The following is a 17704-nucleotide window of genomic DNA, read 5'->3' as shown; positions in this document are numbered from 1 at the left end:
GTATGCATTTAAGCCTTTTTTTATAATGGCAGTTTTCTTTTTTTTTTTCCTCCAGAGATTTTCAGTGGGACTTGTTGCAGGCCGACTAAAAAAGGTATTCAAACATTTGCTGTGCTATTAGACGTCTGCGTTGGGTAATCCAGATGAAAGATCCAAGCCCTTTTCCTTTAGTCTTTACTTTTTTGCTGGGTGACATATTTCTCATTTTGATGTAATCTTCTGCTTTCATCATTCTTTTGATACATTTAGGGCCTCCAGGGGCAAAGACAGCAAAACAGTCCCACTCCATGAAGCATATAAATAGCTTTTACTTCATAATGCTATGAACACTTGATATCGCTAAGACCTTGCATTGATGGCTTTATGACTTTTATGATAATAACATTTATGAAACTCTCAGTTCTGCAGTATTCACCTTTGGGAAAAGGAAACCAGAATCTACGAACACTCTTTATTATGTAGAGACACCAATATTCAAGCGGTAATATTGGTATTGTGAAGACTGGAAATGAAGCCCAAGTCACTGTTATTTTATTGTATTTGAATTTTTCACTATATGCTTTTCTTTATATGCTGTTGCTCTTCAATAACTTTGTTATGAACATGTCTCAGTAATTTGGTCAAACAAATGTAGTTAATTTACTTTTATTACTAGGGTTTTTTATAATTTGGAAATACATCTCAGAGGTGTTACTAAATGTGACCGATCAATTCCCTCCTCAAATAACTGAAGAGACTAAAATAAAAGCTTAGATTTCTGCTTTCACTTCCCAGATTCTGAACTTTTCAGAAATTCTTCAGCATAATTTGTGCCTTTAAATGCTGAAGATGCTTTGTTATTAACAGACAGTTCAGTCACTCAGACATCAGCAGACCTCAGGACACCTGAAGTTCAGTATGGACTCTAAAGCGAAACGAGGTATGCTTTTATTAAAGGAAAAACGTGAAATCTTGAGGGGATCAGGGGTCTCTGTTATGCCATGGTGGCATATTGTTGGCATTGGTTGGCTTAGCTTGTCCCTTTACAGGGAAGACTGATTGCACATTAGTAGAATAATACAATGACAAATTTGTATCCTGATGGGACTGTTCTCTTGCAGGATGATAAGGTCATCATTTCTTGCACCGGATGGGTCGTTGAATGGCTTGAAAGGTAAGAAAATGATGTGAATGTGCTTTGGACCTCACAGTGAAGCTGATATGTCAGCACCTGGTGGCCCAGCACCTTCGGTTGTGTATTCCTTAAAATTATCATCCTATCATTGTAGAGCAAACGTCCGTATACACACGTTTCTCTCTCACATGAACCTAATAGAGGCCTGACAAACACAAGTACAATTCAAGCCCTGGTTACGGTCCCTCAGGCCCCGTTAGGGCACTGCGGGTCAGTAAGGCAAACAGTTGTTTAGACATTTTTGAGGAAGTGATGACCTCTGTGTGGAAACTGGATCTTTCCTGGAAGAGACACAGGAACATAAGCTCACTGATTTCATATGAGAGACAGCTGTGGACTTCTGATCATGTCTCTGGCAGCCTGGGGACATGCAGCAGGGGTCTTTGTTCCACTGTTTTGACAGAACAGTCGAGGAAGGGAGGGGGGACGTTTATAAAAACAGGAAGTCAATGTGTGGGCAGATACCGAACGCCCAATAGCTACATGAAAGCTGTTGTTTCAAGGGGGACTGAAATATGTAAATACTGTGCAGTTCAGTTATCTGATGCCTCTGCTGCAACTTTATGATGTGATGTATAAGAACATAACCTCAGGACTACTTGGTTTTTGCTTTTTAACCGTTTAGTTCTGTGCTGCACTTTCTGTTAGAGTTTGTAAAGAAAGCTAGTTAAATTCCTCCAGAACCTCCTGTCGTCATCTTGGTCAGTTTAGCTGAACAGATGTAAACCAACAACTTACTTGGACAAAATTTCCCAACTTGTCCTGCCGACCCATCAGTCTCCCACTTCTCTTTCTGTTGACATACCCTTCCATGTGAGCAGTGGAAACCAAGGTCTCTGCATGTGACTGTGACTTCATGTCTCTGTGACACTGGATCATTGCTGTTCCTCGGGGTGCCTGACTGGTTATCGGAGGGTCCCTATCCTTGGCGTGGGCCAGATAAGGATGAGACTTTGAGATAAAGTAATCCTGAGCAGCTCCTACGATGAGCACTTACTCGAGTCTCCAACTTATTGTCTTTTTTCAGAGGGTTAAGCTTATAATTATTGCTTATTGTTTGCTGTATGATACATTGAGATAATCAGATCTGATAACATTATTTTCATTTTTTTTTACTGCTATATTTTGCACAGTGTGCAACACGTGTAACAAATAATTTGAGCAATAAAAATGTATTTGAGCTGAGAATCCCTCCACGCTGCAGTCTAAAGTTTCCTTAAAAAACATTTATCACAAACATCATACTGAGGTCAAGCACACTATGCAACATTCCTGCATACTTTAAATCTTTTAAACCGACTCTTACCTCCTGTTTCTCTATTTTATCTTTTATATTATATTATATTATATATATATGGTTTTTTATGTTTTATGCCTTGTTTTGAATCTTTGTGGTGCAGGATGGCTCTGCGGGAGCAACTTCAATTTCGTTGTACCTCCACAGTGCAATGCCAATAAAGGCTATTCTATTTTATCGTAGTGGATGAGTCTTATTTCTTCATGTGTCAGAGAGGAAGGTTTAAAAGTCACACCGCGGGCCTTCTTCGTGCGGCTCCTAAATGGTGCCAAAATCACAGAAACTCTACAAAAGCAAAACGTATTCTTCATACCTATTTTTACATTTGGAGACAAGATAAGAGACTTTGAATTGAACAGATGGTGCAGAAGCTCTGTCACAGTTCAGACGCATATGTAATAACAGGGGGAAAGCAACAATGTGACACTGCTACTGAAAAATATGTAAAGATTTATAAGCAACACCCGGTTAATGCTCTTGTTTTCTGCAAGACCAGCAGGAACGATGAAATTCTACCATGTGACTGGGTCATGGATAGGTTTTGAAAATATGTGTGTGAAGAGACTGAAACACAAACTCTTTTCTATTGTCTGCGTGTTTGCAAATGGGTGCATGAAGTCAGCGTTAACAGAGAAAGAAAGAAAGAAAGATTACCACCACTAGATGGCGCCATTATTCCGTCAAAGGGTGACGAGCACACAGTGCAGAACTTGTTTGTTTTAGGGCAAATAATGCCACGGGAGCACAGGGACCAGTGTAGACTAGTTTCCATGGCAGCCTCATTGGAAGGGCATACACGTGGATAATATTAACACTAAATGAATGAATGAAATTACGAAACCACTGTGAAAACAAAAAAAAAGGCATTTTCCATTACCTATTAACAGGTATCAAACTCTGGCAATCTGCACTTTTATTCCATGTGTGGTCACTGAAATTGATTGGATTGTATAGATGCTTATAAAAACAGGATTTATTTGTTGTTTGGTCTGTTTATTTGTTGAAATATTTCAAATACATGAGGTACTTGCTGGAAGAAATCACAATTTTTGCACAGCATAAGATGTTTATAAAGAAAGTATTCTAGCATATCTTGTTAAGTTTAAGTGAAGACTATCTTAATGTTTACAAGGTGAGAAGTTGAAGCTGCCACGAATGTGTATCATATTTGTGATTCTGCGTGTTTATTCACATGCTGCACTGTTGGACTGAGCAAATCAGAGTAGATGGGCAATGTTGTCAGGTTAGGTTTAAAAAATAAAAAAAAGACAATGCTGTAGCCTTAGAAACAACTTCATTATATCATTTATTCATTCAATATACTGCAGAAGGTCTGATATTACTCAAAGAGATGACAGACCTTTCCTCTCCTCTTAAGGGACACCATTATTAAACCATAAGGTGTCTGACGCACACATTGTATCAAAAAAAATCTAAATTAATTGGTTATCATTTCTCCAGACTTTGTAGGGAAATAAATGGACACAGACAAACACTGCGGCGGAGGATTGATCTCCACGGGGTGCCAGAGCAGCTGTAACAGTCTGTGAAACGCTGCCACAGCCATGCTGTCTTAGACCCAAAATACAAAATCACTGCATTTACTTGAGATAGAAACTCTGTCTTACATAGCGTTGTGTATTTGGGTGTCTCATCAAAAATCATGAATCTAAGATAATGTATTTAATAGATCAAATCAAACAGAGAGCAAATCTGTAGGATAGGACATACAAGCCTCTGGAAGAATAGCTCAGACTGTTAGGTGCATGCTTTAAACTTCAGAGGTTGTGAGATCAAAACTTATGACTAAACTAATTTTCAGGTCCAACACTAACAGTCCCAATGAGGTAATGAGAAAACTCTGCTGCAACACGACCAATTTTCTACCCAAAAGAATTCAACCTGAACAAAATGAATCAGTAATAAAGAATATTTACATTTATTCAGACAGAACAACATAGAGAATAATTATATTTTTTTAATTCAATTTTTATTGACTTTATATTGAATAATTTTTTGGGTTTCTTTGGTACAACCAAAACGAAGAGCTTTCAGGTGGCTTTCACGTCGTGTTTATCCTCTGATCTGCAGCTTTTTCACAGGTTTTCTTCAGAAGGGTGCCAGAGTTTGGTGTAAGTCTTTGATTCATCACTCGAACAGCTGTCCTCAGATCTGGTGGCTGCCTCCTGGCTGTTTGGGATCACAGATTTCTGATCTTAATTCTCTGGGGCAGAACAGTTTGCCTGCCGAGGTGAAGAACGCCTTGATGGTGGAAGGTTTCTTGGGTCTCATCAGCTGGTCTTTAAAACAAGAGATGATCAAGTCATCTATTACTGGCTTTTGTAAATAAGCTACAATCATTGTTTTTGAATGGTTTAGTTGGCAGATATCTTTGTAAATGGCCTCGCTGAGTTTTTTAACTTTATTTTGGTCCATAGACCTTTGATAGTCTACTTCCTTGACTTCATTCCAGATTTGGTCAAAAAGTGTATTTTTGACTTTATCAGTATTTATGGGATTGTGGTCCTTAGATTTTCTGATGGCCCACTTCACTGTTGCTTCAACAAGACGATTGACAAATGCCTTGAATGGTTTGTTCTTTTCCAGCTTGTCTTAATCCTTTGCTGTATTAAACAGAGCATACACAGAGCTAGTTGCCTGAGGCACAATGGTCTTCACAACTGTGTCCTTGAGAGGCTGCTGAGGTCCAGAATACTTCCTAGGAGGTAACTGCACAGCCTTAAAAAAGTCCTCCACAGAAGTGGTCTCTGTAATCTGCTGTGGTGCCACTGTGTCATCAGGTTCCTCCCATCTACAAAATTCTTTGATTGGTCTTCTCCCTCTGTCAGGGTTGCCAACTTTTCCAAAAACCTTGGAGTGAGATTTCAGCGGGTCGGTTCACGACACGCATCTCAGAAGTTGTTCCACAGTACAGATATATATATATATATCTGTGTAGATATGATGTAGATACATGTATACATTTTATGAATATGCAATAGTGCAGAGTGTGGGGCCTTCCTTAAATGCATTTCTTAAATGCAATTTTTTCCATTCTAGTCGATTTTAGGGTGACTAGTTAGACATGACAAATCCTAAATCCACATAGCCTACATCCTCAGCTGCCCTTCAAAAGACAATGTTGTTTAACAGAGAGATAGTCTAGGCTGGTTCAACAAATTTCAAGGCAAAGGTGAGATGGTATATGTAGATTTTTAACCATCAAAAAATAACCATTCATCAGGGTTGCTGATCCATTTTTTTGTTTGCCTTTTCTTGGTCTCTTTTTTTTTTCTTTTTGCCTTTTTTGTCTCTTTTTTTTTTGCCTTTAATGTCCATATCCAAAGTGTCTCTCTTCAATTTCCAACTCATACAGTACAGTCCCCTCCAAAAGGCTACCAGGCACACACACACCACCAGACAGACAGACAGACACCACCAGGCACAACAAAACCCAGAAGATATCAGTGTGCATAGCTAATCATCACATCGTATAGAACTGTTATAGTGGGTTGTGGCAGACTTTGCGTCTTTCACTATCTGAGCCGGGGGCTCATACTTGTAGCACGGCTCTAGGTCGTTCATTTTTATGCACATTATGGAAGAGAGGGTACCATCGAGTGAAAGCCTATGTCTTGTGTTACCTTACTGATTTCGCGGCTTCTCAGTGAAGTAGCAAATTCTGTCCTTCCCCTCATACTGAACTGGCCGCGCTCACTTGAATCGAATAACACTACATTGCTGTAGTGCATATGTGTCAAACTCAAGGTCCGCGGGCCAAATGTGGCCCGCCACGTCATTTTATGTGGCCCACGAGAGCTTAAACGGGCAACAGTGCAATCATCTAGAACGAGATGGTGGGGTGACCGGAGCAGGAACAGCGAAGGCGCATGGCACATCGGAGGTGCTGCATGGGCTCAGTGATGTTCTGGGGGAACAAGACACGACATGACATTATAGCATGCACTTTCATCCATTGTAAAAAATTAAAAAAAGGTGTTTCAGAATGCAGTAGTGGTGGCTGTGTGTACAATAGGTGCATGGCGCATCAACTCACCTTAAAGTTTGTCTATCATGCGCACTAACAGAGCTAAAAAGCGCTCCGTTTTCTGCTACGTGAACACAATCTCATTGTAGTAATAACAATGGTGATCACAGAGAAAAGGCTACTGTCGTCATCATAGCCAAAAGTACAGAATGGATTTATTTCGATAGGTGTAATATGCATGTTACTATTGTATGCATGCATACCTGACATTGTAATCCATTTATTTTTTGTTACGGACGAATCTTACGGGGAAATTTAAGACGCAGAGTTTTAACACAGAAGGAATCCTGGATTTTGAAGAAGTTGGACCTGTCAGCCATCCCCATGTTCATAAACTTGAAAAGGAGTGATATTTTGGCGTAGTTGTTGCCTGAGGGCAATATACTGGTTGCAAGCATGAAGTCACCGACCAACATCCCAAACTTGAACATGGGCTGTGAACTGAGAACACATCTGGAAACACAGACAAAAATTGGGTGGGGGGGTTAACAGAATACATAAAGCAGCCAATATATTGCTCTCTCTCTCTCTCTCTCTCTCTCTCTCTCTCTCTCTCTCTCTCTCTCTCTCTCTCTCTCTCTCTCTCTCTCTCTCTCTCTCTCTCTCTCTCTCTCTCTCTCTCTCTCTCTAAAGAAAATATGTAAAATATATAAAAAAATAGTTTTTTTTATATTTTTTTATTATCAAAAAAAAGCACAGAAGTTCATTTCACTCAACGTACAAAAAATGTCAAATAAGATAATAATCATAGATTATAATATGTATTTTTTTGTAAATGCAACTTCCATTTCCAACCAGAACGGATGAAAACTCTGCCAAAAGCTTATGGGAGGAGCATCATTTGTGAATACACTCATTAACGGATCTGTCAACTGAAGAAGATCAGGCTGAAAGCTCCACAGAAAGCCAGCAGGTGGATCTTGAGTTGAGATTGTGCATGCTGAAAACGCTGAGTCATGAGTAAAATCCAGATATCCGAGTAGTAGCACGCCAAATGAAACACCTTCTAAACAAACTAAACATACTGTAGTCAGATTATGAGAGGCTTCTTACCTGGTCTGCTGTCTGCTGAATGCCACACCGTTTCAGCAGCTTTAGTTTCATATTCACCATGTTTTATCTGCAGTGTCATGTGTTCCCTCGTGAGGCAGCTCGGTGCATCATATTACAAACACAGCGCATCTTTTATTTTCAGGGGTTTTACACACTTTTTGTTTCCTTTTCACTGCAGCCCGGCTTTAATAACACTGACAGCTGAGAGGAGTGTCGTCTTTCCCAGTTTTTTTTTGTTTCCTGGAAACATACAGTGACATCAGCAGTGTAATTTACCTACATAAATCACTCAGTGAAGCAAGGGGCCTGACGGGGATGGCACAACAAAGGCGCAGCCAGAGGAGCACTCTGCCCCCTGCTGCTCACACTCTGACACTGCAGTTCTCCAGTGTGGGTCAAACAGTCTTATCTCTTCAGGACTTTTCATTTAGTTTCTGCCTAAATTGCTGGTTGAGGTTGAATACTTAACACAAATATATGAATAAATACGAAAACGTTTTTACAATTGCCTTTTTTTCCTTTTTTCATAGTCATTTTATTTATATAATATTTTATTGCTTTAACTGTTATTTTATTGTTTTTATTTGTTTTTACTTATTCTTCTCTTTATTTATTACCTGCTGTAAAGAACTTTGGTACATCGTAAGGATTGTCTGTAAAGGGCTGTATAAATAAAGTACATTTACATTTTGCAACCTTCTCAGATTCATCATGTGACCCTTTGGTGACATCTGCTGATGTCACCAGTCCAAGAAAAAAATCTTAAAGTTTTGGTTCCAAAAAAAAAAAAAAAAAAAAAAGGTTTAACTTTCTTAATTTATGGAACTATTCAGTTCTTTATTTAGCACCTTGAACCAGGTGCTGGGATGGTTTAACTTTAAAATATTGCTGGAGAGTCATCACGGAGCCATCTGTCATTACCTCAGCAGAAATGGGTTGATTGAATCTCCGTCTAGTACAGTGTTTCCCAATCCTGGTCCAAGCCCTGCCGTTCCAATAAAAAAAATATAATGTATTAATTGTATGTTATGGTACTCACGACTGCTTTCTTCATGCCTCCACTGGAGAATTTGGACCTTATTCTGGGATGATCTGCAGGTTTGAAGGCTTCTGTTCTGTGGTTCCAACCACAGATTCTGGATGGAACTGAAGTCCAGATTCCAGAATGTTGATTTGTGTTCTCTGTTAATCTCTGGACGACTTCAGCTGAATACTTCCTGCCACTGTCACGTTGGAAGGTCCAATTTTGCCAGCTTTTCAGCAGCCAGTATCATGTTTTCCATCAGCAGTGTTTTCCAAGACAGAATAATGTCAGTTTTTCTTTTTTAAATGTTGCCAAAATAAACTTTTCTTTTTCCACATTTGATATGTTTCACTTGCAATTCAATTCAGTTCAGTTTTATTTATATAACGGCCAAATTACAACAAATGTCATATCAGGGCACTTCAATGATAAAGTCCAATTCAGGCCAATTGGAGTTCCATTCATTGTCATAATCACATTCAGTCATACAGAACAATTCAAAAACCATTTCCTGGCTAAGGAAACCAACAGATTGCACTGAACTTGCACTATTTCTAATTAGATGTAAGTTTTTAATAGTTCTAAGATCATATCTTTCTGGTTTTATTTGCATTTTACAAAGAGTTTGTGCAACAAGCAGCTCATCGCAGACGAAATGTAGAGGGACGTAGCTTCATCTGGCTCTTCGTTCAACATTTTCTCGAATACCTGAGTTTGTTGTTGTTGGTGGTGAAGAGGTCAACAGGAAGTGGCTCTATTGGCAATAGTTGGAATGAGTACAGCGCCACCTATCATACAGGAGCAACTCAGTTTTATTGTAATTTAGCCAATAATCTGATCCTTTCAGTGCCATGTGACCCCACTGAATGTTCATGCACAATATTGCTAGTATGGGATGTCACACAGCTTCATGTCAAAAGAGGCAAACTATCCCTTTCAGGTCCACGTTTAAAAAAACAAAACAAAACAAAAAACTTCCCCTTTAACGGGCCCTTCTTCAACACAGTGGAGTTATTTAAGTAAAGCCCCAATAATTTAAAAGGATGAAACTAAGCGATATAGCAAGAGTCATAACTCTGTGGAGATATGTAGTATTTTAGCTCCCAGAAGCTTCTTTACAAAAAATGTTGTATTTGTTGGAGAAAAAAAAATCATCACAATCTGTCACAGATGTACCAACAAGTATCTTAGTAGTAACTTTAGAAACCACTGCAGAGCCTGATTTATCGTTGGGCCACTTCTCTCCTGTTGATCAGCTTTGAAAATCCCTCCATCTAAACAACCAAAGTGTGTTTTAGACCCCACTGCAGATGCTTACCTTGTTTGAAGAGTTATTTGAAAGATAATGGCCTTGTGTCAGTCATACTTGTCAAATAGAGAACAATGTACGTCTGTGGATGGTTCTAGGTCCACCTTCATAAGTTGTCCAGTAGGGGTCCCCCATGGGTCCATTCTGGGCCCCCTTTTATTTTCTCTTTACATTAATGATTTACCTGAATATTGTCCACATGTTGATGTCCAGCTTTATGCTGATGACACAGTCATTTTCACCAAAGCCAAAGACCCTGCAGAAGCAGCACGTGTACTTTCTACATCTCTTACACATATACAAACATGGCTAAACAGATCATGTCTCATTGAATGCAAAAAAACTGTCTGCATGTATCTGTCCAAGCAACCTTCCCGTCTTATGGCTCTGCCTGGTGTCACTTTAGGTACGGAAAAACTAGAAGTGGTCACGGATTTTAAATATCTAGGAGTCATTCTAGACTCCAATCTTTCTTTTAAAAAACATATAAAAATGAAACTAATAAAATTAAATTTAAAATAAACCTTCATAATTTTAAGCACATTAGAGGTGCTATGTCAGATAGTGCTGCCCTGACATATTTACATGCAATGATGTTTTCTCACCTAAGTTATTGCATCACAAGCTGGACTATGGTGGGGTCTACCACACTCAAGCCAGTGGAGATTGTATTTAAAAAAGCACTCAAAATCTTAGATAAAAAAACCTCTTTCTTACCACCATTGTAACATTTTAGATAAGTACAATCTACTGAGCTTTGACAATTTCTGTAAATTTTCTTACAGCTGCTTATTTTATAAAACTTTGCATGGCCTGGCGCCACCCTGTTTACAGGATTTTTTAAAATATTGTCAGACACGGGTTACCCGAGCAGTGGCTAACAAAGATGTGGAGGTTCCTTTTAGGAAAACCGCTTTTAGCCATAATGCACTATCTCTTAAAGGCAGTGCATTATGGAACTCAATACCATTGCACATAAGGGAATGTCCCTCTTTAGCCACCTTCAAGAGCCAGATTAAAACGTGGCTTCGAGCTCAACAAACATGTACACACCACTAGTTTGAACCCGCACACACGCACACACACACATCACTAATACATAGCCCTATTTTGGGGTCTCTTTGTTTCTATTAACATGCTTATTGCTTTTGTATTTGTACCATTTCTTTTGTTACTAACAGTGTTCTTGTTTGTAATGCTTGTCTTTGATTTTAATTTCTTTGCTCCACCTAGCCTGTCTATTTGGACACCAGATGGAAATTAGCATTTGTGCTAAAATCTGGCACATTTACATGTATGTACACTATGTATATGTTCATTAATGTGCAATGTCCTGAAAAAGAAAAAGTAAAGTAAAGTAAAGTAAAGTAAAGTAAAGTAAAGTCATCGGTACATCTCAGCGCTGCGTTTGATGCGACTGATCACAGGATTCTATTGTAGACACTGGAACATGTTAGTGGATTTAAAGGAGCCATTGAGTGCCCTAAAAATATGTTATGTTGTGAACTGGTGCTATATTACTAAAATCGCATTGATTTACATTAAACTGGGAAAAAATAAATATATAAAAGTTTCTTGAGTACAGCTTTGTTGAGGTGACAGAAAAACATACTCTATGCTATTCTCATCATTTCTTTAACCAGCTTGAAGTTGAGTTTTATATGTATCATCAAGTGTTAAAAATGTGTAAAAGAAGTGTTAAAAAGGCTCCTTTCTCCCCAAAGCTTGGGGTAAAAGTAGCTGAAGGATTGCATAGATGAGGTTTGGATGCAGTAAGTCTGGAATTAGACCCAGCAGAACGGCCGATGACACTGAGTGCAATACATGTGGTCACATCCGCCGTCCTTCTGCAACACAAAACACATCATCACATGAGTAAACACAGACAGGTGAGCGCAATGCAATCAGAAACAACTGTGAACTCATTTACTGTTGAAATAAAATACCTGTATTGGGCAGAAGCAGTGAGGACAGGCCTTGGTATTGGCAGCCTTCCAATTGTTACTCAGATATGTCTCAGTAGACTGAAACATTTTGCGGCCGTATCTGCTCTCCAAAAGGCGCCGTCTCTGCTTACTGCCAGTCATATAGTCCTCCAGAAGAGCCCTGAGCCCCTCTGAAGCACACAGCAACATGGAGCATTATATCAGACACACACCTGCACCCACACAAACTGAACCTAAGAATGCCATTGTATTATATATATATACCATGTAGTAATGGTTGCAATAGCATATTACAACCAGCCAAGTCATCCCCATCCACTGTTCCAAATATATATATATTGGGGTCTTCCATCATTTTGATTGTTTATCGACTCTAAAACTGTAATTACTTTAAATTAAGACATAAGAATAATTGGCCACCCCAGCAAGAAAAGCTGTTAGTTATGCACTTTTTCTGTTGTTTCAAAATATGATCCACTGAAAGATTTGTTAGAATAACATGAATATTTCTTTGTTTATCTCAATGATGCTTTCCAACTTAACTTCAGAGGTACATTCCCAGCGTGTGCATTTGTTGTGTACCTTCTGACTGTGGCGGGGTCTGCAGTGCATCGTCATTAATCCGCTCTGTCATCTCTTTATGACACTCGTTTGGTCCGTGGTAGGTCTTTTTACAGGTGACACAGAAGGCAAAGCTGCACACAGAGCACAAAGCTGCATTGCTGGACTTATCCGCAATGACAACCGAACCGCAAGAATGTCGAGGACAGTACGTCACATCTGAGAGGAGAAAGAAAGTTGTAAGTAAGATAAGGAAGATGGAGCTAAAGATGTTGCTTCTAATACAAGAGAAGCCCACCAGACATGTGGTCAAGTGTAGACTGAAGAAGGAGACGATCGTATCGGCTGAATAGCTTCTCCCCTACAAGGCTTTTCACCTAGAAAACAGGAGATCAGAGAAGCAAGATGCATGACTTTTTACCTATTTATAATAGTCTGACAAAAGTGTGTATATCGGCACATAAAGAAATAATATGTCCATTTCCTCACGTACAGTTTTACTCTGGGTTTACCTGTGCAGGAGTCAGGCTCGCAACGCAGCCTGCCTGAGGACAGGTGACACCCTGTATGTTTCCCTCTGTTATTTGGACCTGACAGAACTCCCTGAGACAGGCCTGGCAGAAGATGTGCGCACACTCATACAGCTGCATACACTCTGACCCGAGCCAGCCCATATAACAGATACCACAGTCAAACACTGTGGTGGCAAACACTTTCTGTTTCTGTGCTGCATCATGGATCAAAATCTGGGATAGGAGAAGTTGTGATGGACTTAAAGAGAGACCAGACAGGTTTTGGGCTTTGTATGGAGATGAATCGGTGGGCTGGGTGGGTAAAGAGGCTGCTACTTGCTCAATTGGATCTAAAGGGCTTGAGGAGCTTGTGGGAGGCAATACTACAGCTGAAGAATCCCCTTCACTTAAGACATCCTCCTGGCTAATTTCAGACTGAGTAAATGGAATAAGTTCAGATTTGCCTGTTGCTAAGAGGGGATCATCCTGGTTGTCAGCCTTAAATTCAGAACTTCGAAAAGCTTCTGTATCTGGGGCATGTGCAATTTGGTTTGGTTTGGTTTGGCCAGTCTCGGAAGAGTGATTCTTTGGATAATCTGCGTTTAGGCTGATCTGACAGAGGTGGGAAGTTAAATGATGTTGGTCAGCTTTGTAGCAGTCCAGCCCTGAAGCTCCATGAGAGTCTGTGCTGCTCCTGTTTGAGGCTGAAGAATTTAGCAGATTTTCTCCAGATGGTGCACAAATATCTGAATTTGGAGTGTGTTCGTCATCTTTTGCTTTTGAAGGCTCAGAATCTTGTTTGCTCTGGTTACACTGCAGAGTGCTATGTTCATCAGAAGGAAGCTCCAGCAAAGTATAGATGTCCAAGAACTTCAGGGCATCTTCTTTCAGAAACTGTATCCAGGAGAACAGCACCACAGCGCCCCCAGTGGCCTGATGGAGGTTGGCAAGCTGAGCACTGAGTGCAATTAACTGAGGGGGAGAGGTCAAACAAACTGATGTCATCTTTCATGAGTTTCTGCAATCTATGTCACTGTGATTGCTTCTGTTTGTTACCTGTGTGCGATTAAGCCAGCTGCAGGTGAGGGTGGAGGAGGGAGGGGAGGAGGAAGGATAGTCCTCAGGAAGTTCAAAGGTCAGAAGCAGTGGTGGGAGGGAGGAGACGTCATACTGCCTCAGTGTGTCACCTTATAGAAAAAAAGACAACAAGATTATATAACCAAAGTTCATCTTAGAGCACATAGCAAAACAACACACTTCTACACTTTTTAAATAAGATAGTTTGGGGTTATGTACGAACAAGTAAAAACTGAACTATAATGGTGAAATGATGTTTCTTTTTGTATCTGCTGTAAGGCTGGTTATTGTGAGAATGCATGAAGCATTCTCACTATTAAGTTCCTGTTTCTCTTTATTATTATTCCGTATTCCATATTCTTCCGCCGTTTTTCGGCATTCAAATACTTCAGCATACTTTCAGCTATTTCAACAAATTTGGTATCAAAATGTTCAGCTCTTTCAGCTCTCGATGGGAAATATTTTTTGGTGTTTGTAACTTTTCAACTTTTTAAGATATTAAGCTTTTTGTTCAACTTTTTTCCCATTGAAACTAATGTTAAATCTTCAAATCCTTTCAAATCCTTTCAAATCCTTCAAATCTTAACTAGTTCAGCATACTTTCAGCTAGAGACACCATTCAAATTTTAAAATGTTCATAAGACATTCAGCTATTACAAAATGTCTCATCTTTTAAAAATATTCGGCCAATTTTGAAATATGACAGTTTAAAAAATATGAAAATTAAGTTCTTCAAATCCTTATCTTGAAATCCTTTCAAATCCTTCAAAACCTTAAAATCTTTTCAAATCGTAACTAGTTCAGCGTACTATCAGCTAGAGACACCATTCAAATTTTAAAATGTTCATAAGACATTCAGCTATTACAAAATGTCTCATCTTTTAAAAATATTCAGCCAATTTTGAAATATGACAGTTTAAAAAATATGAAAATGAAGTTCCTTCTTGGATTTTAGAGTGAGACATTCAGCAGTGCTGATAAGTTTCAACTTTTCAAACAAATTACTGTAACTTTCATACAGTTTAACTGAGAGAAACAAATTATACCTTAAAATGTAGGAAAACTTGTCCTCTTTCAGCCAATGTAACTCTTAAAGAGCTCACATGGACAGATTTTGAACTATGAGCCTTTAAGCTTGAACAACTTGTCAAATTTTGAGGAAATCTGCCATTTTTGAATCAGCTTCAAGTGTTTCAAACTGCTTCGATTTAAATATAGTTGACTCCACAGATGTAAAAGTACTTTGCTAAGTTCCTCTAAGCCTTCTGCTTCTAATGGTGTTAAAATTATTTTTCTAGCTGCTCAACTTTTCTCACAAGATGTATTTGAAGTCAGTGTTCGGTGTCATTTCTCTCCCGCGATCGGCGGGCGGCCGTCTCATCTCTCCATATATGTTGTGTGTGTTCAACCTGCTTCGATTTAAATATAGTTCACTCCACAGATGTAAAAGTACTTTGCTAAGTTCCTCTAAGCCTTCTGCTTCTAACGGTGTTAAAATTATCTTTCTAGCTATTCAACTTTTCTCACAAAACGTGTTTGAAGACAGTCAGATTTGTCCCGCGGCTGCAGCAGCTAGCTCTGTGTCTCTCTGTGTAGTCTTTAAGTAGGTCAAATGCACTTCAGGTGTAACACAACGAGATGGCTTAATGGTAACACTACCAGCCTTTCGTGCAGGTGGCCCGGGTTCAATCCCCATAATGTCAGACCACGTTTTATAATTTTTTTATTTTATAATTATTTAAGCATACTTTCAGCATTTTCAACTGTTTCTAGCTTAATTTTATCTTCAAATTCTTCAGATCATTTCAAATCCTTCAAATCTTAACTACTTTTGCATACTTTCAGCTAGAGACACCATTCAAATTTTAAAATGTTCAAATCTTTTAGCTTTTTAAGATTTTTCTTTATTAAGGTAATTCAGCTCATGCATTCTCACAGCTGTTTCGCAGGAACAGCTCTTTCTAGTTATTTTTAATTTTATGTCGAGCTATTGAAACCAGTGAAATAGAGATAGTTGATTTTAAACTTTTACAGATGAGATTAAACTAGTTTACTCCTTCCTTTACATTCAGTGTACTCGTAAATAGCATTCATAGCATGAAGTAGCACATTTTGCGCAGGGTCAAAGTATTTGTTCAATTAACGTCTACATCATGCTATTAGTTGGCATATTTACCGTCTTTCAGAACCACAATGAAATCTGCAGGAAGCTCTGCAGAAACTCGGATTTCTCCGGCAAATTTCGACTCATCCCGGACAAACTCCTCGGAACTAAAAATACTCTGTAGGACGAGCAGTTCGTCTTCCTGCTCCTCCGAGTCCGTATTCATCCCCCGAGTTCAAGATACTATCTTACGAACTTACGAATAATTTTCCATCAGACGTAAATGGATATATTTATTCAAACACCGCTAATTAATTATACTATAACGTTAACAATGCTTGTTCAAATCCCAGGTATCCACTCTGACTGCAGTCAGCTTCCTGGTCCTCATGAGTCCCTCCCTCCGCTGACTTGTATGATGCAAAGAGGCAGCAACCTGAAGCAGTGCTGCTGCTGATACTGCTGATAAACATTATGGACAGATAGGGTGTGGGCCATGTCCCAACTTTATCTGTTTCCAAGCATAAGAAGGAACATTTCACGAAAACTTTCCTCCCATATTAAATAGAAATCCCAAATAATAATGTTACAGTAGTATTAACTACTGGCTGCACCTGTACCACATTGTTGGAACAACACAACTAATTTACTGACAGCTATTTTTCTGTGTATTCATTTAATATTTATAAGTCAGCACTTATGATCAGGTGTACTGTACACATTGATTGCACGCTTTTATTCTTCTTCCACCACAGAAAATAAGGCGTAGCCTGTTGTATAACTTATATCAGCTTGTTTGGCACTGGGAGTGGTTTGGTGTGTGTGTGTGTGTGTGTGTGTGTGTGTGTGTGTGTGTGTGTGCTGTAGAGGGATTTCACAGTTGCTATGAGCCAGTGGCTGTATTTGGATGTTGATTGAACACAGGTCTGCCTGGTCTAGTTTATTTAGTCACTTGCAGCACAACTCTAGTAATCTCTGTGTGCAGGTGTGGTGTGAATGCTGCTATCTAGACATTACATTAATTGACTAAGTCTGTTTGGCAGAGGTGTGTATGCAAAATGTGGTTAAACATGAGCAGTAACTCTTTCTCTTTTAATCTCTATGTGCAGGCAATCTCTATGTATAGTTTGCCAATGGAAAACTGTGTTTCCCTGCATTTGTTCTTGATTTAGTGTGTCATCGGTCTGATGGTGTGCTATAAGCAAAAAAACACCAATATATCTGGCTCTGGGTCAAAGTGTCTGAGAAACCATGTAACCTGAGCAAAAAAAGCTTTGGGGATCTTTGCAATTTGCAACACATCATGTCACATGTGCCAAAAAGGTAAATAAGGAGCTGAGCCATAAGAAAAAGAAACCAAAAGAAAGAAAATGTGAATATGAGCAACTATAACAACTTTTAGACCTGGACTTCTCTGCTCCCCCTGAGACAACAACGAACCTGACAAGGACGAATCAACTTTTAGAATGTTCGAAGAATGGATTTGTATACAAAGGCTCAGTAGCAGCTCATTATTTGGACTGGTTGAAATTTAACAAAAGACAGAGATAGAAGTTTCATCCATTCAGCTGATGAGAACCTTTATAAAGTTGCCTGTCC

At 39.1% G+C, this 17704-nt stretch overlaps 2 protein-coding genes and 1 long non-coding RNA gene across 3 annotated transcripts in view; all 3 read right to left on the bottom strand.

The window, feature by feature from the left end:
• The window catches only part of dnajc19 (DnaJ (Hsp40) homolog, subfamily C, member 19), a 472642-nt gene extending 470606 nt beyond the window's left edge, over nucleotides 1-2036 (bottom strand). The window contains exon 1 of the mRNA XM_075485941.1: nucleotides 2031-2036. Coding sequence (XP_075342056.1) covers nucleotides 2031-2032 — 2 coding nt within the window. The 5' untranslated portion in view covers nucleotides 2033-2036. The remainder of the gene's footprint in view (nucleotides 1-2030) is intronic.
• Nucleotides 2037-5772: 3736 nt separating this feature from the next.
• Nucleotides 5773-7842, bottom strand: LOC142399898 (uncharacterized). Its single transcript, XR_012772891.1, has 3 exons — nucleotides 7573-7842; nucleotides 6529-6972; nucleotides 5773-6399 (listed from the first exon to the last, which is right to left on the bottom strand). It is a non-coding gene; the product is annotated as an uncharacterized LOC142399898 (long non-coding RNA).
• A 1112-nt stretch (nucleotides 7843-8954) lies between these two features.
• On the bottom strand, nucleotides 8955-16488 carry LOC142400745 (E3 ubiquitin-protein ligase RNF14-like). Its single transcript, XM_075485925.1, has 7 exons — nucleotides 16178-16488; nucleotides 13981-14111; nucleotides 12925-13896; nucleotides 12711-12789; nucleotides 12434-12631; nucleotides 11852-12021; nucleotides 8955-11752 (listed from the first exon to the last, which is right to left on the bottom strand). Exons 1-7 carry the CDS (start codon nucleotides 16329-16331, stop codon nucleotides 11690-11692), a joined length of 1767 nt encoding a protein of 588 aa, XP_075342040.1. The 5' UTR covers nucleotides 16332-16488; the 3' UTR covers nucleotides 8955-11689.
• Between the last annotated feature and the right edge of the window lie 1216 nt (nucleotides 16489-17704).

Source organism: Odontesthes bonariensis, chromosome 15 (assembly GCF_027942865.1).
Source record: "Odontesthes bonariensis isolate fOdoBon6 chromosome 15, fOdoBon6.hap1, whole genome shotgun sequence".
NCBI classification, from domain to species: domain Eukaryota; kingdom Metazoa; phylum Chordata; class Actinopteri; order Atheriniformes; family Atherinopsidae; genus Odontesthes; species Odontesthes bonariensis.
Note: the sequence above shows the minus strand (reverse complement) of the source record. Positions and strands in the feature narration are given on the sequence as shown.